The 27,850-nt window shown below is 48.3% G+C and overlaps 1 protein-coding gene across 1 annotated transcript in view; it reads left to right on the top strand.

Annotated features, from left to right (window-relative positions):
• OTOP1 (otopetrin 1) overlaps nt 1-27,361 on the top strand; it is a 36,585-nt gene extending 9,224 nt beyond the window's left edge. Inside the window, exons 2-6 of the mRNA XM_021101010.1 lie at nt 3,656-3,792; nt 7,413-7,471; nt 15,836-15,966; nt 19,760-20,688; nt 25,831-27,361. Coding sequence (XP_020956669.1) covers nt 3,656-3,792; nt 7,413-7,471; nt 15,836-15,966; nt 19,760-20,688; nt 25,831-26,001 — 1,427 coding nt within the window. The 3' untranslated portion in view covers nt 26,002-27,361. The remainder of the gene's footprint in view (nt 1-3,655; nt 3,793-7,412; nt 7,472-15,835; nt 15,967-19,759; nt 20,689-25,830) is intronic.

A 27,850-nucleotide genomic window follows, 5' to 3' on the forward strand; every position in this document is an offset into this window, starting at 1 on the left:
TTCAAATATATTTCTGTCTTTTGCCTGGACAAGTGGGCGCGTCTTGGCCCAGAATAGGGTTCTTGAGCTGCAGTCCTTTCTTTGCAGTGGGCTCTAGCTACTCTTCCACTGGCTTTTGGTTTCCCACGATGAAGATGAGAAGTCTTTTTTTTTGTTTGATGGTTTGTTTGTTTGGTTTTTAGGGCTGCATATGGAAGTTCCCAGGCTAGGTGTTGAATCAGAGCTACAGCTGCCAATCTACGACACAGCCATAGCAATACGTGATCCCAGCTGTCTCTGCAACCTACACCACAGCTCACAACAATGATCCTTAACCCACCGAGTGAGGCCAGGGATGGAACCAGCATCCCCATGGATATTAGGCGATTTGTTTCCTCTGCGCTGCAATGGGGACTCCACAGATGAAAAATCTGGTGCCAGCTCATCTCTCTATATTTTGTGCGAACCTCAGCTCATGCAATGTTTTATGTGTGTATTTTTGTTTTTTCAGAAAACTTATTTACCTTTGAGCCCCTGGCAAAGTGCCTTATGCGTAGTAGAAATATTTGTCTTAGGAATAAATGGATGGAAGGATGGATGAAGGAAGGAGGCATGTGATCTATTTAATCACAGCCCTCTTGAAATGTCAGTGACAAACAGCAGTGGCTCTCAAGGTGGGGTCCCAGACCAACAGCCACAGCCCCACCTAGGAACTCGTTTGAGATGCAAATTTTGGGGCCCGACCCCAGGCCTTTTGAATCAGAAACTCTGGGGGCGGAACCTGGCAGTCTGTTTTAATAAGCCCTCCGGGTGGAAGGCCTATGGACGTTCCCAGGCTAGGAGTGGAATCTGAGTTACAGCCGCCAGCCAGCCTACGCAGCAGGCACAGCAACGAGGGATCCGAGCTTTATCTGCAAACCTACACCACAGCTCTCGGCAATGCCAGATCCTTAACCCACTGAGCAAGGCCAGGAATCGAACCCGAAACCTCATGGTTCCTAGTTGGATTCGTTAACCACTGAGCCACAATGGGAACTCCTTGCTATTTCTCTTTGCAATCAGCACCAACCATGCATTTGTCAGACCACATCAAAGCCCTGGGATTGAATGTCTATTCTTACGACATCTCTGATTTCATTGGGGGTTTTCCAGGATTTAAAAAAAAAGTGACTTAGACTTGTTTCTAAGGCTTTGCGTGATGGAAAGCGGCCAGGAGGTTGCATTGCTGCTTACTGGAGGCTTCTCAGTCGGAGTGGTAACGCTAGAGCTCCCTGGTACCACACAGCCCTAACCCCCGTCACACGCCGTCTAGTTTCCTCTCTTTCGTGGGAGCGCACGTGTGAATGGCGGTGAATGTTGGCCCAGAAGAGGGATTCTGGGCTTTGACACTGACCAAGCCCCCGTGAGCATTGTGTTTTTCTTGCTAACGGCTTCACTTGGTTACAAGTTTCTTTTAAAAATATTCTGCGTGGTCCTTCCCAGGCTTTTATTCCTGTGCATATTTTTGTTTGTTTTTATTTTTTGTCAACTGGACATACCATCAAAGAACATGTCTTCAATTCACCTAGCAGAGCCCTTTCCACGCCCCTTCCCTATCACTGAAAAATAATAATATAAGTTTTCTGTTTTACAAAAGCGTTGCGAAGACAGTACAGAAAGTCCCGGTATATCCCTTACTTTTCTTCTTTAGAGAGCAGGGCTTGGGCATCAGAGAATGGAGATTTTTGAGCTGAATAGTAACACTTTTAGACTGATCATTTTTGGGGGGTGGGTGGGAAGCTCCTAGAGGACTTCTGCTGTTTTGGCCAAACGTTATTGAATGTACATTATTTTTTTATTTTTATTTTTTTTTTGTCTTTTTGCTATTTCTTGGGCCGCTCCCGCAGCATATGGAGGTTCCCAGGCTAGGGGTCGAATTGGAGCTGTAGCCACCGGCCTACACCAGAGCCACAGCAACGCAGGATCCGAGCCGCGTCTGCGACCTACACCACAGCTCACGGCAACGCCGGATCCTTAACACACTGAGCAAGGGCAGGGACCGAACCTGCAAACCCATGGTTCCTAGTCGGATTCATTAACCACTGAGCCACAATGGGAACTCCAAAATGTACATTATTTATCAGATCCTGGGATATGCTCGGGGTGGGTGCCATGCTCCATAGGAAACAGTATTGTCGTCTAGTTTCAGCTTATCAAGCCAATAGTGCACTTTGTTTTATATATATATATTTTTTTTTTCAAATGTTTATTTGTGATAAAATACACATCACACATAACTTACCAATTTAATCGTTTTAAGTGTATGTTTCAGTAGTGTTAAGTACATTCACATTGGGAATTAATTACAATTCATCGCCAGCCCTCTCCCATCTTATAAAACTAAAACTCTGTACTTGTAAGTAACTCCCCCTCTCCCCCCAACCCCAGCCTCTGACAACTACCATTTCACTTTCTGTCTCTATGAATTTGAGTTTAACTTCTCTGAGGAACCTTGTGTAGGTAGCAGTAGCATCCGGCATTTGTCTTTTTGTGAATGGCTTGTTTCTCTTGGCATAACGTCCTCAAGGTTCACCCATGTTGTAGCATGTGTCAGAATGCCCTGCCTTTTTGGAGCCGAATCTTATTCCATTGCAGGGATGTGCCACGCTTTGTTTATCCATCCATCTGTCAGAGGACACTTGAGTTGCTTCCATCATTTGGCTCTTGCGAGTAAGGCTGCCATGAATAGATGTGCACATATCCTTTTGTGTTCCTGCTTTTAATTCTTGTGGGTATAAACCCAGAAATGGAGTTGCTGGACCATGAGGAATTACGGTTATTCATTTTTTAAGAAACTGCCTTGATGTTTTCATTCCATTTTACATTCCCATCAAGAGTATGAAGGGTTCCAGGAGTTCCCGTCATGGCGGTGCAGTGGTTAACGAACCCGACTAGGAACCATGAGGCTGCGGGTTCGATCCCTGTCCTTGCTCAGTGGGTTAAGGATCCGGCATTGCTGTGAGCTGTGGTGTAAGTCACAGACCTGGCTTGGATCCCACGTTGCTGTGGCTGTGGAGTAGGCCAGCGGCTACAGCTCTGATTAGACCCCTAGCAAAAGAGTACAAAGGGCTCTGATTTCTCCATATCCTAGCCAGTGTTTGTCATTTTCCTTCCTCTTCCCCTCCCCTCCCTCCCTCCCGCCCCTCCTTCTTCTTCCCACTCTTTCTCTCTCTTTCTCTCTTTATTTTTGGGTAGCGGTCATCTTAATGCATGTGAGTTGGTATTTCATTGTGATTTTCATTTTCATTTTCCTAACGATTAGTGATGTTGAGCATCTTTTCATGTGTTAATTACCCATTTATATATATTCTTTGGAGAAATGTCTATTTAAGTCCTTGGCTCTTTTTTAAATTGTCCCCCCCCCCCCGCCTTGGTTAAATTGTGGTTCTCTATAGAATCTGGATACTAACGCTGTATCAGCTACATGATTTATAAGTATTTCTGTGAGTTAGTAGTATCTGCTGATGCATACATTTTTTTTTTTCGTGGTGATGAGTCCCGTCTACTATTTTTTTTTAAACTTCTATGGCTCGTGCTTTTGGTGCCCTACCCAGTAAATCATTGCCAAACCCAAGGCTGTAAGGATTTTCCCCCTGTTCTCACGTGCGTGCATTTCCTCCTCCCACCCCCAATTTAGGGAGCATCACGTTGTTCGCTGTCATTACCGTCCTCCTGGGATGCCTCAAAATCGGGTACTTCGTGGGATTTTCGGCGTGTTTATCAGCCACCGAAGGAGTTTTCCCCGTCACACATGCGGTCCACACCCTGCTGCAGGTAAACCACGTGGGGTTTGCTGCCGTTGCCTTGGCTCCTGTACGTGCCCCTGACGGTGGGTAAAGCAGTCCTCCAGCTGCTTCCCTGCAAAGCACGGCTCTGTGTCCCCTTGGCCGTTCTTGGGGGAATCTTTTTTTTTAATTAAATGTTTTGTTATTCATGTCTAGCTGATTGACAATGTGATGCCAATTTCTGCTGTAGAGCAAAGCGACCCGGTCCTGCATATGTATGCGTTCTTTTTCTCATACTATCTTCTAGTGTGTTCTAGCCCAAGAGATTACATAGAGTTCCCTGTGCTGCTGTACATGTCGGCATCTTAAGGGGCAGAACCTACACGAAGAGTCAAGGGTCCACCAGAATAGGCTTATATAACAGCTTTATTGAGATAGAATCCCCCGGGGCCCCACAATTCACTGATTTAAAGTGAACAGGTGAGTGGTTTAGTGGATTCAGAGGCTTGTGCCTCCATCGCCACAGTCCACTTGAGAACGTTTTCATCACCCCCAAATAAATTTTATGCCATTCCAGTCACTCCTCTGAGTTTCTGAAACACTTTTTTATTCTTTGGCTTGTGGATTAAACTCTTTAGCAATGTATGAGAGGTTATTTCTCAACATGGGTCACCTTGGCATAGCTAAGAAGTAAGGATTTGGTATATAATTTAAATCTATAGTTTAGAATCCGAAAAATCTCATGTTTGAAAACAATCTTAGATGAGCTTTTAGCGTAGCTTCCATCCTGTAGCTTCCATTGCAACTTCCACGGAGTTGCAATGGCAGTAAATATAACGACTAGTATTTCTATCCAACTTTGGAGCATGCAAGGTGCTTTTCACTTGTCCCTTCGTGTAATGCTTCCCAGGGCTCCACAAAAACAATGATCAGATTGTCGCACTCATTTCTAAGGAAGGAGGTGAAGGTCAGAGAGAGCAAGTGACTTGCCCCCAGTCACAGCCAAGATGTGATGAGTCTTCGCCCTGGCAGACCATGAACTTGGTCCTGTGATGCTCTTATGGTTCAAAACATTTTCGGATTCCTGGTTTAGGAATGACCTTCAGGACCAAGTTCTCACCCCTCAATGCCAACGATGCCATTTTTAATCTCGGTCTTTCATAAAAAGTGGTCTCCACTCTCTGCACCTGGGTGACTGCCAGTCAGCTCTTGGTGACCTTACAATGTTTCTTGAGATCAAATGCCTTCTCGCCAGTGAAGCTCTCAGAGAGGATGTGCCAGACCAGCTTGACAGCAGGGAGCCGTGGTGAACCAGGGCAGTGACTTCAGGGAGACGGGTTTGAAGGGGTCCCCTGGCATTTTGAGAATAGTTATGGGCTGGATTGCACCCCCTAAATTTATATGTTGAAATCCTAACCTCCAGGATCTCAGAATTTGACTGTGTTTGGAGCTAGGGTCTTTTTTGGTAATTATTTATTTTTATTAAAGTGTAGTTGAATTGCCATTGTGGCTCAGTGGTAGTGGACCTGACTGGTATCCACAGGGACGTGGGTTCGATCCCTGGCCTCGCTCAGTGGGTTAAGGATCCGATGTTGCTGTGGCTGTAGTGTAGGGTGGCAGCTGTAGCTCAGATTTGACCCCTAGCCTGGAACCTCCATATGCCTCAGGTGCGGCCCTAAAAAGACAAAAAAAAAAAAAAAGTATAGTTGATTTACCGTGTTGGGCCAATTTCTGCTGTACAGCAAATGACCCAGTCACACATGTATATACATTTTTATCCTATTATCTTCCATCACGTTCTACCAAGAGGCTGGTTGTAGTTCCGTTCCGTGTGCGATACTGCAGGACCTCGCTGCTTATCCATCCTAAATGTGACAGTTGGCCTCTGCTAACCTCGAACTCCCAGTCCATCCCCTCCCCCCACCCTCCCACCGGCAGCCACAGTTTGTTCTCTCTGTCCTTAAGTCTGTTTCTGTTTTATAGATAGATTCATTCGTGCCATATTTTATTTTATTTTATTTTTTATATCATTAGTCACCTTTTTTTCATTTTTTTTTATTACTCAAATGAATTTATCACATCTGTAGTTGTATAATGATCATCACAACCCAATTTCACAGGATTTCCATCCCACAGCCCAAGCACATCCCCCACCCCCCAAACTGTCTCCTCCGGAGACCATAAGTTTTTCAATGTCTGTGAGTCAGCATCTGTTCTGCAAGGAAGTTCCGTCTGTCCTTTTTTCAGATTCCACATGTCAGTGAAAGCATTTGATGTTGGTGTCTCATTGTATGGCACGTGCCATATTTTAGATTCCACATACAAGTGACATCACACGGTATTTGTCTTTCTCTCTCTGACTTACTTCACTTACTACGAGACGGAGACAGGGTCTTGACTGAGGTCATTAAGGCTGAATGGGGTCGCCAGATGGGCCCTCATTCAGGACAACTGGTGTCCGCATGAGAAGAGGAGACGAGGACACAGACACAGCCTGAGGACAGTGAAGGAAGGTGGCCAGGTGCCAAGGAGAGAGGCCTTGGGGGGGAACCAACCTGCTAGAACCCCCATCAAGGACGCCTGGCTTCTAGAACTGTGGGAAATTCATTTCGGTTGCTTGATGCCATCCAGTCTGTGGTACTTTGTTCTGAAAATGCGTAAATCAATACAAGAGTTAGCTGGCTATTTATTCCAGGGGCGTCCCATCCCATGAAGGCAGCTTTACAGCGATGCCACGACAACGCGGGAGGCCCCAGGGAGGCCACGGAGAACGAACTGCCTCCCGCCTCCCTCCTCTCCATCCTTACCCCCCTCCCCGCGCCCCCCCTTTCCCCGTGGGGCAAACGCTGTTCTCAGGGAGTACAAGGGTGAATGAAAAGTCTGTGCCCTAACAATCACAGAAACTGATGATGACAACCCTGGGGCCTGATGCTCTGCCAGAGTCACCCCTTGAGCAGGGAGGCCTCTCCTCGATTTCGGGGTGCGGGGTGGTTTCTGCTAGGGAGCCCAGAGTGGTCAGTGAGAAGGGGTGTGATGTGTCAGACTCCAGGACCTCGGCCATTTGGGGCTGTGCCTTCTTGTCCCCACGAGCCGGGGGAAGGCGTGTGGGCTGTGGGGAGGGGCGCGGGCGGCCCGGAACGGAGCCCTCGGGTAGCGCGGGGCTCATAAGCACGGACCCGGGTCAGACCGCCTGGCTCTGGGACATCGAGCAGCCTGACCTCGAGCAAAGTACCTGACCCCTCTGGGCCTCCTGGGTCGCATCTGTCAAGGGCGTCCTTCAGCGGGTGTTGCGAGGGTTAGGGTGCTGTGTGTGCGCAAAGCCCTTTGCAGGGAGCGCTTGGTGACGACTGATGGCCACTCCCCAAGCCCCGCCCCCAGGACGCCCTCAGCAGTCACAGCACAGATCACAGCACCACGTCGTCCTTAACCTGGAGGCCTCCCTCTGGTTCTCAGGGAGGTGCCCTGGAACCCCCGCCCCCACCCCCGCCCCATGGCACTGCCGCCTGAGATGAGGATAGTGAGTTGCTCCTCTTGAGCAGGGGGTGGGGGGTGGGGGGGTCCCTAATGTCCCCAACACCTCCCTCACCCTTTCTTTTCGGCTTCGTAGTCTCTCAAGTGTGCACGTATAGTCATGGCTTCCCCACTGATGCATCTTTCTTTCCCGGCTAGGTGTACTTTCTCTGGGGCCACGCAAAAGACGTCATCCAGTCTTTCAAAACCCTGGAAAGGTAAAACTCACGGGTAATTGCTTACATGTAGAAGTTCTTTCTTTCTTTTAAAGCATAGTTGGTTTACAGTGCTGTGCCAATTTCTGCTGAACAGCAAAGTGACCTGGTCATACATATACATACATTTCTTCTTGTATTATTTGCCATCGTGTTCTATCCCAAGAGATGGGTCATAGTTCCCTGTGTTGTGCAGCGGGACCTCATTGCTTATCCATTCTTTTTTTTTTTTTGTCTTTTTGCTATTTCTTGGGCCGCTCCCGCGGCATATGGAGGTTCCCAGGCTAGGGGTCCAATCGGAGCTGTAGCCACCGGCCTACACCAGGGCCACAGCAACGTGGGATCCGAGCCGCGTCTGCAACCTACACCACAGCTCACAGCAATGCCGGATCGTTAACCCGCTGAGCAGGGCAGGGACCGAACCCGCAACCTCATGGTTCCTAGTCGGATTCATTAACCACTGTGCCATGACGGGAACTCCTGCTTATCCATTCTGAATGTTTGCTTCTACTAACCCCAAACTCCAAGTCCATCCCACTCGCGTTGAAATTAATGTTCCTTTAAAAACAAAACTACAGCCACCTTGCTTGGGTTTTAAATATGAAACTGACTCTCCTTTTCATTCTGACAATCCAAGCCTTCACTTGTGTCCTGGAGAGGGGCCCCTCTGCCTTCAGCCTCTTTTGGGATGGCCTTGAAAGTAGGGTGGTGTGGGCTGAATTTCAACTCTGCCATTTATACATTTTTTACGAGCCTCAGTTTTCCTCATCTGTAAAATGGAGATAATAGCACAGCTGAACGAAGCAATTGACATAAAGCTTGTGCCTCGCACAGAACAAGGACTCAGTAAGTGTTGGCTGTATCATTCTGGCCGTCCACTTCTCTCTTGGGATGATTATGAGGGTCAAGGGAGAGAATCTGTAGGATAATGGGGTGAATTAGCTAAATGCAAGGTGTTATTATCATGTAAGAAAGCCTCTGTGCACACATGCAGATTTGCTCAATAGAAAGATCCCTCGTTGTATGAACGAACTGTCACTGAGGAACAGAAATGTCCCCCAATACCATTTGAAGTGGAAACTGCTGTTTAAGAGTGACTTATTGGAGTTCCTTGCAGTGGCTCTGTGGGTTAAGAAACTGACGCAGTGTTTGTGAGGATGTGGGTTCGACCCCTGGCCTCCCTCAGTGTGTTAAGGATCCGACAATGCCTCAAGCTGCAGTGTAGGTCTCAGATGCAGCTCACGTCTGCAGCTTGGATCCCGCGTTGCTGTGGCTGTGGTGTAGGCTGGCAGCTGCAACTCCGATTTGACCCCTAGCCTGGGAATTTCCATAGGCCGAAGGTTCGGCCCTAAAAAGACAAAAAACAAAAAAACCAAAAGTGCTTTTTTTCCTAATAAACCTTGTAAGGATACGGTGGAATGTAAACATCACCACAATGCCGCTGTTAGGGACAGAATGTTTATGTTTCCCTCAAATGCATATGTCGAAGCCCTGACCTGATGGTATGAGGTGGTGCCTTTGAGCAGTAATTGGGTCATGAGGTCATGAGGGTGCAGCCCCATATTGGGATTAGCATCCTTAAAGAAGAGGAAGAGACGCCATCTCTTTCTCTGGCTGAGCTCACCCAGCGGAAAGGCCACGTGCAAACTTGGTGACAGGCAGCCGTCTGCGAGCCAGGAAGAGAGGCACCCCCGGAAACTAACTCTGCTGGCACCTTGAACGTGGATGTCAATTCTCTAGAACTGTGAGAAATAAATATCTCACCTTTTGTTATAGCGGCCAGAGCTGACTAAAACAGCTGCTCCCCGGAGGTACCTGCTCTTAACATTTTGTTCCAGTCTTTTTTCCATGAATATATATATATATATGTTTTTTTTTTTTTTTTTTTTTTTTTTCCTGCTTTCCATGGTCCTGCTTTTTGTGCTGTGCCTTTTTCTTTTCTTGCTGTTCCATGGCATATGGAGTTCCTGGGCAAGGGATCCGATCTAACCGCAGTTGTGACCTAGGCGGCAGCTGCAGCAAGGCTGGATCCTTAATCCTCTGAGCTGGACTGGGAATGGAACCTGCATCCCATCGCTCCAGAGATGCCACCAGATCCTGGTGCGCCACAGCGGGAATTCTCACTCTGCCTTTTCTCTTCATTTTGCGGTTAACGTTTCCCCCGTCAGTCTTTTTCCACTCCGTGGTCTTTGCTGATTGCATAGTATGCCATTGCTATGGTTTGTCGAATCAGCAGCCTGTTGTGTTAGTCAGCTTGGGCCATCATAATAGAATACCACACACTGGGGGCCTTCAACAGCAGAACCTTAACTTCTCATGGTTCTAGGGGCTCCAAGTTCAAGGTCAAGGTGCCAGGAGGTTGGTTTCTGGAGGTTCTCTCCCTGAGTTACAGGCACTGCTTTCTTGCCATGTCCTCACACGGCTTTTCCTCTGGGGAGACAGAGTGAAAGGGAGTGAGACCTCTGTGTCTCGTCCCCTTTTTATAAGGGCACCAGTCCATCGGGTCAGGGCCCCACCCTTATGACCTCATTTGACCTCATTACCTCCTTATACTCTGTCTTCAAGTGCAGTCACATTGGGGGTTAGGGTTTCAACCTATAATTTTTTTTTTTTTTTTGGTCTTTTTACCATTTCTTGGGCCGCTCCCATGGCATATGGAGGTTTCCAGGCTGGGGGTCTAATCAGAGCTGTAGCTGCCAGCCTACGCCACAGCCACAGCAATGCGGGATCTGAGCTGAGTCTGCAACCTACACCACAGCTCACGGCAACGCTGGATCCTTAACCCACTAAGCAAGGCCTGGGATCGAACCCGCAACGTCATGGTTCCTAGTCGGATTCGTTAACCACTGAGCCACGATGGGAACTCCTCAACCTGTAAATTTTGAGGGGACACAAGCCCGTTCAGAACACCTCTTGTTGAACCTCTAATTTGTTTGAAATTTTTGCTGTTATTATAAATAGTGCCGTGATGGAGGTCCCCTCCTGGCGTAGCAGAAAGGAATCCGACTAGGAACCACGAGGTTGCAGGTTCGATCCCTGGGTCGGTGGGTTAAGGATCCGGTGTTGCTGTGGGCTGTGGTGTAGGTCACAGAGGTGGCTCAGATCTGGCATTGCTGTGGCTCTGACGTAGGCCGGCAGCTGTAGCTCGAATTAGACCCCTAGCCTGGGAACCTCCACATGCTGCAGGTGCAATCCTAAAAAGCTAAATAAATAAATAAATAAATAAATAGTGCAGTGATAAACATCTTTGGTGCGAAACAGTTTTGCGCAGCTCTGATTATTTCCTTGAGTTAAATTCCCAGAAGTAGGATGGTTGGGATAGACGGTGGGATGGTTTCCGCAAGGGTCTATCGGGCAGCCTGTGGTACCCAGGACCTCCTGGCTGAATCAGATGGCGTTTCCCATCCGTAAAGCACTTTCTTTTACACACACCACTCATGACAGCCTCTCACAGGAGCCCTGTCCGTGAGGGACAGTAGGTACGTTCGTGATCCCACGTAGCCGATGAGGAAACTGACACGTGAGGTGAATGCCCAGGGCCAGGCGGTCCGCCTGTGCATAGCTGGGTGGAACCTGAGTGCTGATTTTATTTTGTTGGTGTTATTATTTTTCTGACTGCTGATTTTAAATCCACTGCTGTTCCCACGGCATCACAGTGGCCGCAGGGCCATCTGGGTTTGCTGGGTGAAATCTTTCTCTTGATGAGTCAGTCTTTAACCTCAACCTCAGGACATTTGGGCCTATGTCCCTCCCAGCAGAAAAGGGTCTTTGGTTTACTTTCTAGATCTTTGCTGTCCAAGCCATTAGCTGCCAGCCACACGTGGCTACGGGACCCTTCAGCTGTGGCTGGTTCACACCGAAATGTGCTATAAGTGGAAACTGCACAGTGGATTTCAGAAACTAAAATGAAAAATACTGCAAACTAGCTCAATGAGAATTTTTTAGTATTGATTGTAAATTGATGTCATAGTATATTAGATGTATTAGGATTAGCAAGATATAATTAACATTATTTTCACCTGTTCCTTTTTGGGGGGCCACGTCCACAGCATGTGGAAGTTTCTGGGCCAGGGATCGAACCTGTGCCACAGCTGTAATGAGAGCCACAGCAGTGACGATGTGGAATCCTTAACCTGCTGAGCCATCAGGGAACTCCATCACTTGTACCTTTTTACTATTATTTTATTTTATTTTATTTTTGTCTTTTTAGGGCCACACCCATGGCATATGGAGGTTCCCAGGCTAGAGGTCAAATCGGAGCTATAGCTGCTGGCTTACGCCACAGCCACAGCAACACCAGATCTGAGCCGTGCCTGCAACCTACACCACAGCTCACTGCAACGCCAGATCCTTAACCCACTGAGCAAGGCCAGGGATCGAACCTGCGTCCTTGTGGATGCTAGTCAGATTCGTTTTTGCTGAGCCAAGATGGGAACTCCCCTTTCTGCTATTCTTTTCATGTGGCTACTAGGAAATTAAAAATTACATATCATGAACACCAGTATCTTGCATTATCTTTTTTCGGACAGTGCTTCTCTAGGCCATGTACCCAGGCATTTCCCAGCAGGACTTTTCATCGGAGGGAACTCCAAAGGGCTGGGACCTAGTCCTGCTTTGGCCTTAATGTTGAGCAATGGGAGACAAGTCTCTCCCTGTCTCTGGGCCTCTTTCTCTCTCCTAAACTGGATAGTGAGTGGTTTATGGTGAGTTAGGCTATAAGAGATAACCAGGTATGCCCACACCTTGACTTAGCCTATTTTTCCATAGGGCAGAGTGTTAACCATTTTTTGAGTTATTTACCATCTTTAGGTTTTGGAGTCAGATGTCTTTAGAGAAACTAGGGGATCTGACCATCCAAAATGTGCATGGCAGCAAAGAGCTAGAGCCCAGGTGGGGTTGTTCCCTCCAGTGGGGGGCTGGCCTCTCTCTTAGCCACAGTCCCCACCACTCCCTAATGTCCCCCAGACCTGCTTATTCATTGCTGTTTCCTGCCAGGGTCTGGAGGCTTTGGAATTTGCCACCCTTTTTCCTGGTCTTTCGAGCCAATATTTCACTAACCAAGTTTTTCTCCTGATGTTAGAACCCTTCTTACTGGTTTGAGTCCCTTTCTTTTCTCAAGAGTGAAGTTTAGAGAAATAGCAGTTCTGAAAACAGCTGGAAACACACATTGAAGTCAGAAATGGTTCACAGAAGCCTCTCTTCCTTGTGGTCTGGGGTTATCGGATCCCAGCATGAGAAAGGCAGCCTGGCATGAGGAAATGACGCCTGCCTTTAGTCTGTCGGGTAATTTCCAGATCACGCCAACAGGAGGCTGCTGGCTCGCACAGAGGGTGCATGCAGGAGGGCCCGCAGCTGTGGGCGGCATCGGTATTACCTACTTGGGTTCAGTGGGCCTGGGCTGAAACAATGCCATTAGGACCAGGAAAGAGGAGAAGAAAGGGAGCTGTGTGCTTTATAAGACAAAGAAAAGCCAGTCCGCTGGCGGCAAACAGCATTGTCTGCATTTGTCAAAGGCTCTATACCTCCCAGATGCCCCGAGGAAGGCTGGCCACGGCCATAGCAACGGGCCAGCAGAGGGGCTGGCAGATGGGCAAACACCTGACTCAGACACCCCCGGGCAGCCCTTGTCTTTTCCACCCGTGCCTGGACAGGGGGATGCTGCCAAAGGAAGCCAGAGTTCAAATGAGGAAAGACTTTGCTCGTGGTTGCTCGGGGGGGGAGGGGGCCTCGAGGGGAGGGGAGGTCAGGGTGGAGACCCCAACTGCACCATTTCTCCTGCAGGCAGATCACGGACCAGCATCCTTGGTTACACAGGGAGGGAGATTGCATCCTCTGGGCCTCTTTATTTTTTTTTTCTTTTTAGACCGACCCCCCCTCAGATTATGTAAGTGCCCAGGGGTCGAATTGGAGCTGTAGCTGTTGGCCTGCGCCACAGCCACAACACCAGATCCCAGCCGATTTGTGACTTAGGCCACAGCTTGTGGCAACGCCAGATCCTTAATCCACTGAACAAGGTCAGGAATCGAACCCACATCCTCATGGATACTGGTCGTGTTTTTAACCCCTGAGCCCCCATGGGAACTCCTCTCTGGGCCTCTGCTGTCCAGCTGAAAAATGATCAGTGACACACGTGTTCCAAGGAGTGCCTCTCTCAAAGGGCCTGTATTTGCTGCACCTTTGCAAGGCCCACTGTTAAGTATCCTGGAAGCTGACGTCTTAAACTGGCAGCCGTGGGGTAACTTTGGAGGTTTTGAAATAGGCAGTGACTCCATTGGCATCATACGCTCCCAGGTCCCCCCCTCGGTTCCCCAGAGTCCAGAGTCCATCCTCCACTTCATTCCTTTTCTTCTTCCCAAGGAGGCAGTGTGACACCGAGGCAGGGACAGAACTCTGGAGTGAGACTAGAACGGCCTTGCTGCTCATAAACTTTCAGACCCCAGATGTGGCTCCTTCCTCTATTCGTGATAATAGTCTAGTTCCCGAACCTGAGACTCCAGCACCTCAACAATGTCATCACAGAACAGGTTCTTTCTGTATTTCCACTCTGCCATCCTCGGTTTTATCCCATGCCATCCCCAGTGGGTGAGGGTTTCATCCCATGCTAGTTGCTTCATGGTCACAAAATAGCTGCCGCCACTCCAGCCTTCATGCCTACATTCGAGGCTAGAATAAAGGGGGAGAAGTGGGCTTTTCTCATCCTGATCTCTTTCATCAGGAAAGTAAAAGCATTTCAGTGGTGCCCAAGAGACTCACACCCTCCTGGCTGGAATGGCCAGACCTAACTGCGAGGGAGGCCAGAGTGTGAGTCTCTGGTTTGTTTCGGTGCCTTTAGAAGTATGTGGTGAGGAGTTCCCGCTGTGGTGCAGCAGAAATGAATCTGACTAGGAACCATGAGGTTACAGGTTCGATCCCTGGCCTTGTTCAGTGGGTTGAGGATCCGGCGTTGCCGTGAGCTGTGGTGTAGGTCGTAGAAGCGGCTTGGATCCCGCGTTGCTGTGGCTCTAGCATAGGCCAGCGGCTACAGCTCCGATTCGACCCCTAGCCTGGGAACCGCCACATGCTGCGGGAGCAGCCCTAAAAAAAGGGACAAAAGACAAAAAAGAAAAAAAAAAAAGTAAGTGGTGAGACAGAGGGGGTGGATAAGGATGACTGGCTTGGCCAACCAACAGTAAGGGCGTACCCAGCTCTCTAGATTTCCAACGCAGCCCTTTCATCTTTCCTTCATTGTTCTCTTCCCTTCTGAAAGAATTTGGGGTATGGTGGGGTTGGTTGCCTGCTTTGAGTAAATTTTCATCCCCGTATCCCTGCTTCCAAGACCCAGTTTTTTTTTTGTCCCGTAGGCAATGAGTTGAGTACTGGCAGGTTCAAGATTAAGGCAGAATGCCAAGACTGTGGTTTTGGAAAATCCTATGGAGCTGCTTCTTTGAGCCAGACAGGGGACCCACCTAGAGCCTGAGCTGCCAGATGAAACCACAATTGTGGCTAAGAGGGAGGCATGTGTGTGTGTGTGTGTGTGTGTGTGCACATGTAATGTCTCCATCTCACCTCATGGGGTTTGGAGTTTCCCAGGGCTGCTCAAGAAGGGAGTCCTGGAGTTCCCATTGTGACTCAGCAGGTTAAGAACCCAGTATAGTGTCTGTGAGGATGTGGGTTCGATCCCTGGCCTCTCTCAGTGGGTTAAGGATCCAGTGCTGCTGCCAGCTGTGGGGTGGGCTGCGGATGGGACCCGGATCCGGTGCTGCCGTGGCTGTGGCTGTGGTGTAGGTCGGCAGCTGCAGCTCCGATTTGACCCCTGGCCTGGGAACTTCTGTATGCTGTGGATGCAACCAGAAAAAGAAAAAAATAATCAATTCATCTATTTTCCTTACCTTTTTCAAGTAAGGAGTGGAGGCAGCTTGTAATCAAAATAATTGAAGTGTAAGGTGAAGAAATGTCTCGGGAACATAGTCTTACATTCTACCAGTCTGAGTATCTGCTGTGTGCCAGAGGCTGGGGTGAAAACTGAGGGTTCAGGGTGCACTTGCAGGAGTTCCCTTCTTGGCTTAGGGATTAACGAACCCGATTAGGATCCATGAGGATGCAAGTTTGATCCCTGGCCTCGCTCAGTGGGTTAAGGATCTGACGTTGCCATGAGCTGTGGCGTAGGTCACAGACAGGGCTCAGATCCTGCACTGCTGAGGCTGTGGTGTAGGCCGGCAGCTGTAGCTCCGATTGGACCCCTAGCCTGGGAACCTCCATATGCCACAGGTGGTGCCCTAAAAAAAAAAGCAAAAAAAAAAAAAAAGGTGACCTTCCATATGCTGCAGGTGGGCCATTACAAAAAAAAAAAAAAAAAAGGGGAAAAAAGGGAGTTCTTGTGTGTTTCAGGTTTGGGGTGATCCATTCAGTGTTCACCAACCTGCTTCTGTGGGCCAACAGCGTCCTGAATGAGTCAAAGCATCAGCTCAACGAGCACAAGGAGCGGCTCACTACCCTGGGCTTCGGGAACATCACGACCGGTGAGTGGCCAGGGCTGCCCGGCTGCCGGGTCGGAACAGCGCGGACACCTGCAGAGGCCAGGATGTTCCGATGGAGAACTGCAGGCTCCACCCTGCTCCCCATCGGCCAGACAGTCCTCTGTTGTTGAAAGGCTTTCAAAACTTCCTGAGCCTCTCCTCCTGCCTCCCTAAGCAGAGTGTGCCGAGCACAATGAGAGGTTTCTTCAATGCCTCAGGGACAGGTCAGACCCAAGGGTCATCGTTCTGATTACGTTTCTCGTGGTCCAGTTTGGTATGGAAACAAATGCCTTTGTTTACAGCCGTGGAAGATGGATGGTTGTACCTGTTTGTGAGTTTCATTAAGCCTCTATGACCGGCTCTTTCTACTAAAAGTATAGCTTTTAAAAAATCCATAGAGGTCTAATGGCATGTTGCGGTTCATTGGTTTTAGCTCATTTGAAGTTCTGATTGAACCCTGCTTGGTTTATAATTTTGGCCCGTCTTTATTCCCCCTTGTTCCTGTGCGAGAGCCTGCAGACTGGGAATCTTTATTTTCTTCCAAAATTCCTTAGCATTTATGACCTGTCGCTTCTATGTTAGGACATTGGGGTTGAAAGGAATGTGGGGGCGAGGAAGGGGCAATGTACGGGGAATTGTTGACGTCTCCGCTTTGGGTCCTGTTCCCATCTGATACTGGCTGTGTGACCTTGGGAAACCACTTAACCACTCTGAGCTTTTTTTTTTTTTTTTTTCTCATTCATAAAATGAGGGGACTCGTACCATGGATTTTCCCTGAGTCCTTCCAGCTTTAATGTGCTGCACATCCATCCTTCCGTGCAACCCCAGGTCAGTCCCAGAGGGAACTTGAAACCTGTTTCCTCACTGGTGGGGTGGGGACGACAAAACTAGAGGCACACCACCCCCAACCAGCAGCCCTCTCCAGGCAAGGCTGCTCTCTTGGGTCTCATTTCCACACTGGTATTAATGACATAATAACAATGATGGCAATAGCAAAAGCAAAGTTTGGTTAAGCATCTGAGTGGCTGGCACATTAAATTCTTATCTCAACACATTATACCAGTGAAGCCATTGAGCCAAAGAGAAGTTACGTAACTAACCCAAAGTCACACAGTGAGTAGACAGTTGAGCCAGGATTTGAATCCTAGCTGTCTGGCTCTGGGGACCGCTGTGAAAGAGAGTAGATTAATTTATTAAAAAACAAAACAAAACAAAACCCTGGAAATTCCGGTTGTGGCTCAGTGGAAATGAACCCAGCTCGTAGCCATGAGGATGCGGGTTCAGTCCCTGGCCTCGCTCAGTGGGTTAGATGCGGGTTCAGTCCCTGGCCTCGCTCAGTGGGTTAACGATCTGGTGTTGCCGTGAGCTGTGGTGTAGGTTGCAGACGTGACTTAGATCTGCATGGCTGTGGCTGTGGTGTAGACTGGCAGCTGTGGCTCTGATTCGACCCCTAGCCTGGGACCTTCCATATGCCATAGGTGCAGCCCTAAACAAAAAGCAAAACAAACAACCCCCACCCCAAAACCAAAACCAAACAAAAAAACCCCCCCAAAACCTCTGTCAGCTTTAACATTCTGTTCATCTAAACCTTTTCTCCTGATTTTTCTGGGGGGTAACTCCTTAAGAATTGAAAACTGCAGTGGTCTCCCGAAGTGTATAATGTTACCACCAAGCTTTTTTGTCTGGTTTTATAAGCAGTATGTGCATATCATAAATTAAAGCAGTGACAAAGTGTAAAGAAAAAACCCCAGAGAGTTCCCTGGTGGTCTATTGGTTAGGATTCAGTGCTTTCACTGATGCAGCCGGGGTCAGTCCCTGGTCTGGGAACTGACATCCCACATCCAGCTGCTGCCCGCCATAGCCAAAACCAACCAACCAACCCACCAAACTACCTAAAAGTGCAGTTAAATGCTGTTAACATCTGGTTATTTTTTGGTCGTGTGCTTTTTAAAAAATTATAGTTAAGGTCATACTGTGTATATGCAATTATTTTTTATACAACCTAAAATAAAAAATAGATTTTATATTGCAACCCAAATGCATACATATCTGTATGTGTGTAAACATATCTCATGAAACAATAATCTTATGGTATCAGAGACACACTCAAATTTCTGTTGTATTTGAATCCATTCGTTCAGTCTTATTTTATTTCACCACAATTTCGTTGGAAAAATATTGGTTGCTACCCTCTAAACTGCTTTCACAACTCAGTTCTGTGTTGCGATATGCATTTAAAAATATTGGATATGGGAGTTCCCATTGCGGTTCAGTAGGTCAAGGACCCAATGTAGTCTCTGTGAGGTTGTGGGTTTGATCCCTGGCCTCTCTCAGTGGGTTAAGAATCTGGCATTGCTGCAAGCTGCAGCATAGGTCTCCGATGCGGCTCGGATCCAGTGTTATTGTGGCTGTGGCATAGGCCTCAGCTGCAGCTCTGATCTGACCCCAGGCCCAGGAACTTTCATATGCTTAAACTGTGGCAATAAAAAGGAAAAAAAAATTGGGTATACAATTTTTTATTACTTTTTTCCATTGTATTGCAGCGTGGTTGTTTTCTTGTGTAATTAAAACACAATTCTAATTTTTAATTAAAATTTCATTGTAAGGATGTACCAAAATTCACTTAAGACTTTCTGAACTGTTGCACATGGAGGTATTTCTTTCTTTTTCAAAACACACACACACACACACACAAATTTAACCTAATGCTTGGATTACATTTTTGACTGTCCCTTCGAGTACATGGGACTTACGGGCTGGAGATTTATCTATATCCTCTCTAGCATTCCTGTTGCATTTCCCATTATTTATTTACAGTGTTCCCCCTCCTCGTTATGAAGTGGTCCTTTATATCATTGCCAAGTGCCTTCCAGAGGTGGGGCCCATCTCATGCCACACTGGCTGGCTTTGGATCGTCTCGGGAGGAAAGTCTGCTGATGACAAGGGGCATTTTCCCTCATGGTTATTATTATTTTTAATTTAAAAATCACACATCAAACATATTCATATAGAAAGATTAGAAAATCCAGCAAAACAAAATCTAGAGGAAAATGACCCATTGGGCGCCATAAATTTACCCAAGGTCGTAAGTCAATGATATCCCAAAAATGCTGGGAAAAAAGACACTTTAGAAAAAAATCACCTGCCATTTTTCCACCCAGAGGCAGTCGTTGTTAACATTTTAGTTTATATCCTTCCAGATGTTTTTCTCTGTCTGTCTGTCTGCCTCTCTATCTGTACTAACTTTATCATCTGTGTGGCTACGGTTTGTAAGAATGAGTCATACGCTACCCTCCTTGCAAGCTGCTTTTGTTCAGTGGTATCTCCCGAACATCTTTATATGTTGATAAGTACGTTTCTGCAATCCCATTTGCTATGGCTGGCCAACGTGCTGGTGGATGGTGAAGATAGAATGATGTAATTAGTAGTCTTTAGGGGATACTCATGGCTGTCAATTTAGACTGAAATAAAGCCATGAAACAAAGCTTTTAATGCAATGGCACACCCAAGTGTGAGAATATTTTTTTTTTTGGTCTTTTTAGGGTGGCACCTGCGGCATATGGAGGTTCCCAGGCTAGGGGTCGAATCGGAGCTGTAGCTGCTGGCCTACGCCACAGCCACAGCAATGCCGGATCTTTAACCCACTGAGCAAGGCCAGGAATTGAACCTGCGTCTTCGTGGATACAAGTCAGATTTGTTTCTGCGGAGCCACAACGGGAACTCCAAGAACATTTCTGTGTGGATTTCCGCTTCGCTGCTGAACGTGCTAATCGCTGCCCCCTGTGATCTGCCCTAGTTCTGGACGACCACACGCCTCCGTGTAACTGCAGCCCCCCGACCCTCTGCTCGGCCATCTCGCACGGCATCTATTACCTGTATCCTTTCAACATTGAGTATCAGATCCTGGCCTCCACGATGCTCTACGTCCTATGGAAGAACATTGGGCGCAAAGTGGACAGTTATCAGCACCAGAAGATGCGCCTCCGGTCTCACGGGGTCCTGCTGGGCTCCGTCCTGGGCCTGGTGGCGCTGGCCACCACCATCGGGGTGGTGGCAGTGTATCTGATTCGGATCGGGCGTTCCAAAACCAAGAGCGAGTCGGCACTCACCATGTTCTACCTGTACGCCATCATCTTGCTGATGCTCATGGGGGCAGCCGGGCTGGTAGGGATCCGGATTTACCGACTCGATGAGCAATCCCTGGATGAGTCCAAAAATCCAGCCCGCAAGCTGGACGCTGACCTGCTGGTGGGCACGGCCTCCGGCTCCTGGCTCATCTCGTGGGGCTCCATCCTGGCCACCCTCTGCGCCGAGTCCCGCCCCCCGTACACCTGGTACAACCTGCCCTACTCCATCCTGGTGATTGCCGAGAAGTACATCCAGAACCTCTTTATCATTGAGTCCATTCACCGAGAGCCCGAGCGGCTCTCTGAGGACATCAGAACCCTGCGGGTGGTGACAGTCTGCAGCGGTGCTAATGCCACATCCTTCCCCCTCTCCTGCCTCAAGAATGGCCCCGTGGCTGAGAACGGGGCTCCCCAGGACAGCGAGATGCCCTACGCAGCCAACGGAAATATGTGTCTGAGAGACGTCAGGGGCAAAGAGGAAGAGAAGAGCTGGGAAGAGGCCTCGGGCCCAGCCTGTTACCCCCGTTTCCTGCAGGGCAACGCCCAGAGGAGAGTATTAAGGAATATTGCAGCCTTCCTCTTCCTCTGCAATATTTCGGTAATCTGCATCAGCTTATCTCTTCATTTTAAAAAAACCAGTTCATCTATTTTCCTTGCTATTTGCAAATAAGGAATGGAGGTAGCTTGTAATTTAAATAATTGCAGGGTAAGGTTAAAAAAATGAGGCTGGAGGAGTTCCCGTCGTGGCTCAGTGGGTAAGGAATCCGACTAGGAACCATGAGGTTGCGGGTTCGATCCTTGGCCTTCCTCAGTGGGTTAAAGTTCCGGCGTTGCCGTGAGCTGTGGTGTAGGTCACAGACTCCGCTCGGATCTTGCGTTGCTGTGGCTCTGGCATAGGCTGTTGGATACAACACCGATTAGACCCCTAGCCTGGGAATCTCCATGTGCCGCGGGTGTGGCCCTAGAAAAGACAGAAAGAAAAAAAAAAAGTAAAAAAAAAAAAAATGAGGCTGTAACATAGTCTTATATTCTACAAATCTGAGTATCTGCTCTGTGCCGGGCGCTGGGGTGAGAGCTGAGGGTTAAAGGTGAGAAGACTCAATCTCTTTCCTCAAGAAAGTCAGAGTATTAGTGGTAAAGGGAGACAAAGAAAAATGATTAACACAGTGAGTATGGCAAGTGCTGGGGCGGGGGTAGGTGCCAGGTGGAATGGGAGCATGGACTGGGGGAGGGACTTCAATGAGTAGAGGATGCTTGAGGTGAGAAAGTGTCTCTTAGGAATGCTTTGGACTGCAACTAATAGAATCAGCAGTATCTTCTGTCCTAAAGACAAGAATTCTGCAGGTTGGATGCTCAGGGTTGGCCTGACAGCTGAACCCTATCATCAAGGATCCAGGTGCTATTCACCTTTCACTCAAACATAGTTGGTGTGGTGCTCATTGCCACATCCTCATAAGATGGCTGCAGCAGCGCCAGACATCACATCTGGGTTCAAACAGGAAGACAGAAGGAAGGACTAGTGCCAGGCAATATCTTTGATTGATGTGACCACCCCTAACTGCAAAGGAGGATGGGAAAGTGGATGGTTTGCTTTCTGACCTCAATGAGGAAAGGCAGTGAAGGAGAAGCTGATGTACAGTCGGTTACTTAGTTTTATCTGCCTCGGCCTAAAGGAATGGTTGGAAGTTTACCAACTGTGGTCAAGGCAAGGAAATGCCTTGGGGAGGAGGGCACATGACATGCAAAGACACAGAGGCAGAGGACATGAAGACCTGTTAGGGGAGCACCAGCAGCTTAGTGTGAATTCCAGCATGAAAGTGGGGAACAGGCTAGAGGGAGGGTCTGGTTAGATGGGTCTGGCTTGAGCAGAGCTTCACAAGCTTGGCTGAGTCTGGTCCTTATGCTGAGGGCAGTAGAGGGCCCTCTTAGATTCGTGTTTTGGAGCAATTCCCTAGCAGCAGGTGCAGGAAGGATGGAGAGAGGTAGGATTGAGGACTGGGAAACCGGAACAGAAGCACCTGCACCTGCCCAGATAGGGGATGATGGGAACTTGAACCAGAGCAGCGGCAGTGGGGCTGGAGAGGAGAGAAAAGAATAGTAAGGCATTGCATGCTGCTGGGATTTGTTCTAGAGCTACACAGAAGGATGGCAGGGCCTGGTAAAGAGAAAGGAGGAGCAGCCTTTGGCGCCGTGCGGGCTTCTGCAATGACTGTGGCTGGTGGGGACTGGTGGGTACGCCCCAGCCCACAGAGCCCACCCATCACCACAGCCAGCTCTCCACTACGTGCCTCTGTATCAGCAGGTCTACCCCGTTTCCCTAGCAGCTCTGTGGCTTTTAAGCTTCCTCTCCCTAATTTCAGTTGGTGCACGTCCAGGGGCTGCAACTTTTGATATTACCCCAAGGCCACAAAATTGGGAGGGTCTATCTGAAGCTGAAATGACCATGTGTCTGCCCATCAAATCTGATTCTTTGTTTGTGTTTACATGTGGCATGTGGAAGTTCCCTGGCCAGGGGTGGAACTGGAGCTGCAGCTGTAGCCTACGACAGCCACAGAGCCACGGCAACATTGGATCCCAGCCTCATCTGCAATCTATGCAGCAGCTTGCAGCAACAACCAGGCTTTTAACCCACTCAGCAAGGCCAGGAATTGAACCAACATCCTCACGAAGGCAACATTGGGTTCCTAACTGGCTGGGGCACAACAGGAACTCCTCAAATCTGATTCTTCTCTGGGTCACCTGGTCCTCGGTCTCCCTCTAGGTTAGCAGAAAGATACAAGGCACTCTGAAGGGAGAACGGGTCCCAGAAGAGTCTGGCTCTAGGTGGGCCCCCTTCTTTCATCGTATAGACATTTATGGAGCACCTGCTCTCTGCCAGGGACTCTGTGGGCACAGCAGTGATCAAAGGGGTTAAACAGGAAGATCAGAGACAGATGTTAGTAACTACAGCGGGGCTGCATTTTATGTGAGGCTTATATTCCAGAGAGGGGTGTGGCAGCACAGATGCTTATAAAGTCAGAGTTGGTTCTAGAAGTCCCCTAAAGCAAAATGTTTTTTCATGCTCCCTGACATAAGAAGGTCTCTCTTTTCAGCAAGTACAGAAAAACCTGTCCTTCAAAAAGATGAAAAAAAAAAAAAAAAAAAAAGAGTTCCCATCGTGGCGCAGTGGTTAACGAATCCGACTAGGAACCATGAGGTTGCGGGTTCGGTCCCTGCCCTTGCTCAGTGGGTTAACGATCCGGCGTTGCCGTGAGCTGTGGTGTAGGTTGCAGACTCGGCTCGGATCCCGCGTTGCTGTGGCTCTGGCATAGGCCGGTGGCTACAGCTCCGATTGGACCCCTAGCCTGGGAACCTCCATATGCCGCGGAAGCGGCCCAAGAAATGGCAAAAAGATGAAAAAAAAAAAAAAAAAAAAAAAAAAGAAAAACCTGTCCTGGTTCTTTGCTTGACCACCAGGCGAAGTCCTTGGCTTGCTTTGTTTTTTTGTCTTTTTAGGGCCGTACCTGCAGCATAAGGACGTTCCCAGGTTAGGGGTCAAATCTGAGCTGCAGCTGAGGCCTACACCACAGCCACAGCAACGCCAGATCTAAGTGGCATCTGAGACCTGCGCTGCAGCTCACGGCAACACAGAATCCTTAACCCACTGAGCGAGGCCAGGGGTCGAACCTGTGTCCTCATGGATACCAGTCAGGGTCTTAACCTGCTGAGCCACAACGGGAACTCCCTGGGCTTGTTTTTTTTAGATCAGCTTGAGCAACAACAGCACTGCTTGCCATTCTGGAATGGAGCGGCAGCTGAGGGTGTTGGGACTCAGAGGTCAGGTCCAGGATTCTGGACCAGGAGGAGGAAGCCTTTGTCTCTGCGCTTGGCCCCTGACAGCCCCTGGGGAGCGAGCCAGACATCACTGCGGGCTGATGTCTTAGGATGACCTGAGCCAACTCCATGGGCAGCACTCGAAACCCTGCCCTTGATCCCATGTTGTGCCAGAAGTATGCGCAGAGGCGGGCATTGTTACCTATGCCATAGCCAGAGCAATGCCGGATCCTTAACCCATTGAGCAAGGCCAGGGATCAAACCTGCAACCTCATGGTTCCTAGTTGGATTCATTTGCACTGCGCCACGATGGGAACTCCAAACTCTGCAACTTTAAACAACAGACATTTATCATTTAACAGCTTCTCTAGGTCAGCGTGGCTTAGTTGGGTGGCTCTGCTCAGGGTCCCTCACAGGCTGCAGTCAGACTGCCTGCTGTGGCTACAGTCATTTCAAGGCTTGATTGTTGGGGGGGCGGGGAAGGGCTCTGTTTCTAAACTCACTTATGTGGCTCTTGGCAGGATCCAGTTCCTGGTGGGTGGTTGAGCTGAGGGTTTGAGTTCCTTGCTGGCTGCAGGCCTTCCTCAGTTCCTGGCCACGTGGCCTCTCTCTGGGGTGGCTCACGTGGCAGCTGGTTTCCTCTCTCGTAAGACAGGGAGAGCGAGATGGACTCCAGAGCCCTTTTGCAGCCTCGTCTCAGAAGGGACGTCCCGTGACTGCCATAGTCTGTTGGTTAGAAGTGGGTCACGCGGTTCAACCTAACTTGGTGGGGGGCTCCATGAGAGTCCCTGGAGGTGAGACCACTGGGGGTCACCTGAGACGTTGCCTGCTGCGGTGTGGGGGTGGAGCAAGTTGCAGAAGTGTCAGCCTGAGCGAGAAGCAGGCCCAGGAGCCCAACAATTTAAGGGTTGGTGGTGGAGAAGGAGCTGAAACAGGGAGGCTGAGAAGGGGGAACCAGTTTGTAGGATCCACGGGCAACAAAAAATAGTCATAGGTTGTTGCTTTACGACTTGCAGACTGAGTTGCCATTTTATTCTCCTTTGAGCCCTCTGAGACAGGTGTTAGGATTCCCATTTTACAGATGAGAAAACTGAGGCGTGGAGAGGTTAAATTACGGTCTGTAAGTGGGGCTGGTTCCAAGGCACGTGTTTCCTCTCCTGATTGAGGGGATGTGGGCCGGGTCTGGGCTGCCTCTCTAAGCCAAGGACAAGCCAGAAAAAGACCACCAAACTCACCAGCTCAGACCCAAGTGGTCAAAATCTCCAAGCACCCCTGGTGGTAGGTAAAGATGAAAAGATGGGTGTGGGAAATGGGCCCCCCAGTGCAGGAAGACACGGGGGGCTGCAGGAACACAGAGGGCGTTCCTGCCCCAACTGCTCAGATCAAGGAGGGCTTCCTGGAATGGGAGGTATCTCAGGACTTGGAAGAAGGTAGGAAGACTTAGCATAAGAAGGAAGACAGGGAGTCCCTGATAGCGGAGGAGGCAAGAGCAAAGCCCTGAAGAAGGGGGAGGGGAAGGCATACTTGGGGGCTGGGCACAGCCCGGGGAGGCTGGGGTGCATGGTGCATGGGTGCCTGAGGGAATCTGGAACTTTCTCCTGAAGGCATCTGGAGCCCTGGTGAGTGACCAGCAGGGGAGTGACGAGGTCAGATATGTGCTCTATAGGGATTGTTGAGGTCCTGTGGGGAGGTCCTGTCTAGGTGGGGAGATGGAGGGAGGAGCACAGCAAGGTGAGGGGAGGGGGGATGGAGAGAACCAGGTAGGTTTGGACTGACCAGCTCCGGGGAGATGGGAGATGCTGGGCAGGGGCCGCTGACCCCCGAGACAGTGTGACTCAGTCTCTCTGAGGCCAGGTTGGTACCCGGGCTCCGGGGTTGGTGTGGGGCTCCGGGGCAGCTGCTAGGACGGTCCCCTCTTCCCTTGCAGCTCTGGATCCCTCCCGCCTTTGGCTGCCGCCCCGAGTACGACAACGGATTGGAGGAAATTGTCTTTGGCTTTGAACCCTGGATAATTGTGGTCAACCTGGCCATGCCTTTTTCTATTTTCTACCGGATGCACGCAGCTGCCTCCCTCTTCGAGGTCTATTGTAAGATATAATCTGTGTCCACACGGAAGACAGAGCAGGGAGATAACAAGAGAATACTTTGGAGCCACCTGGGAATGGCAAGGTCAGGCAAACATTGCCTTACAAATGCGAGAAGGGCCGCCTTTTGTCCGCCGTAATTGTTTTTCCCACAAGCTAGAATTGCCCCTCTCCCTGGATGAATGGAAACAAGTTAGATCAGAATCCCCGAGGTAGCTGAGATCTGCCCTCGGTTGGTTAATGCTCATCCAACCCCAATTATTTTATCTCCCGCTAAATGAGCTCCTCTGTTTCAGAACAATGGGGTCCCAGGTTGGAAAACAAAAATATACCGCCAGTTTTTCATAAACATCGTTTTCTGTTACTACGTTACTACACGCAATCTTCCCTTGACCACCTGCAAAGAATAATCATCCTTAAATCTCTTCCTTCCCAGAGCTGATGAACGGAGCTACGGTCACATGTTGTGTATACTTTCTGAATATGCTTCATTTTTGGAACAAAGTTATTTTATCGTCTGGATGGGAATTATGTGTGTAGGTCAATATACAGACATATTTCTCACCTGAAATTTTGGCATGTTTTCATTTGTGACCATCTAAAAATTTTTAAAAAAATATTTTATGCATTTCTCTCACTATAAATACATAGTGCTTATTTTAGAAAATGGGGACATTTCAGAAGAGTAGAGGAAAAAAAAATCACTTAGGATGTGACTCCTGTTCACTTGACAATCTTTTTTCCCCAAGTTTATTGAGATTTAAACGACAGACGGCACTGTATCAATTTAAGGTGTACAGCGTAATGATTTGACTTCCGTGACTATGAAATGATTGTCATAATAAGTTTAGCGACCATTGGTTCTCATATAGATATAAAATTGAAGATAAGGATCTTGACAGTTATTTTTTATTTTTTTTTGCATCTAGATGTTTTTCTTTTAGCCGTGTGGATACATAGAATTCTTTTTATTGTTGTTATTGTTATCCTTGCTGGTGATGATGTGACATATTCAATTTTGTATGCATTTTCCCCTCAACAACATGGCATAAACCTTCCCCCACACCGCTATAAACTCTTTGTAAATATTATTTTAATTCTATATGTCATCTATCAGGTACCGTAATTAGTTTTCTACTGTTGGTTTTAGAGTGCTTATAACTTTTTTGTTTTTTATAAGAGCTTCTGGAAAAACCAACCATCCATGTCAACTGTGTTTTGCTATTTAGAACTGATTCTTGAAGATATGGACTTAAAATCAGGATACCTATCCAAAGGTTCTAAATAATTTAAAGCCTATGAAGGAATATTGACATTTGGGGTGCCTTTGTATGTGCTTTTCCTTAATTACTTTAAGATCAGAATAAAATTAGTTTACTTACTGTAAATACCAATGTGAGAGCATCTTTTCTTCGGAGTGTTTTTTTTGGACAGCGCACACAAGGGGACATTAAGAAACACCAAAATTTGTACATGACTAAAATACTTTATATTCACTTTAGGAAAAAAGCTAAGAAATGGGCAGATAGACTAAAAACAAAGCACGATATTATCTGTGATACCTTCCATCTAGGGTATAGAGGGTGTTATTTTCCAGGGGAATTTTGGCAATGTCTGGAGACATTTATGGTTGTTACCGCTAGGGGGCGTTGTTGACATTGCCGTTTAGAGATAATTGCTGTTAATTTTGGTACCTGGCTACCTATTAGTACACACACACAGACACAGATGGGATTGTTTATATATATATTCAAATTGTATGTAACTTGTTTTTTTTCCCTCTGGAGACACCAGCACACTTTGTAACTATTTTAGGTCCCCCTGTATTGAGTCTCACACTTTAGTATGCATTAGAGTCCTCTA

Source organism: Sus scrofa, chromosome 8, assembly GCF_000003025.6.
Source record: "Sus scrofa isolate TJ Tabasco breed Duroc chromosome 8, Sscrofa11.1, whole genome shotgun sequence".
Taxonomy (NCBI): domain Eukaryota; kingdom Metazoa; phylum Chordata; class Mammalia; order Artiodactyla; family Suidae; genus Sus; species Sus scrofa.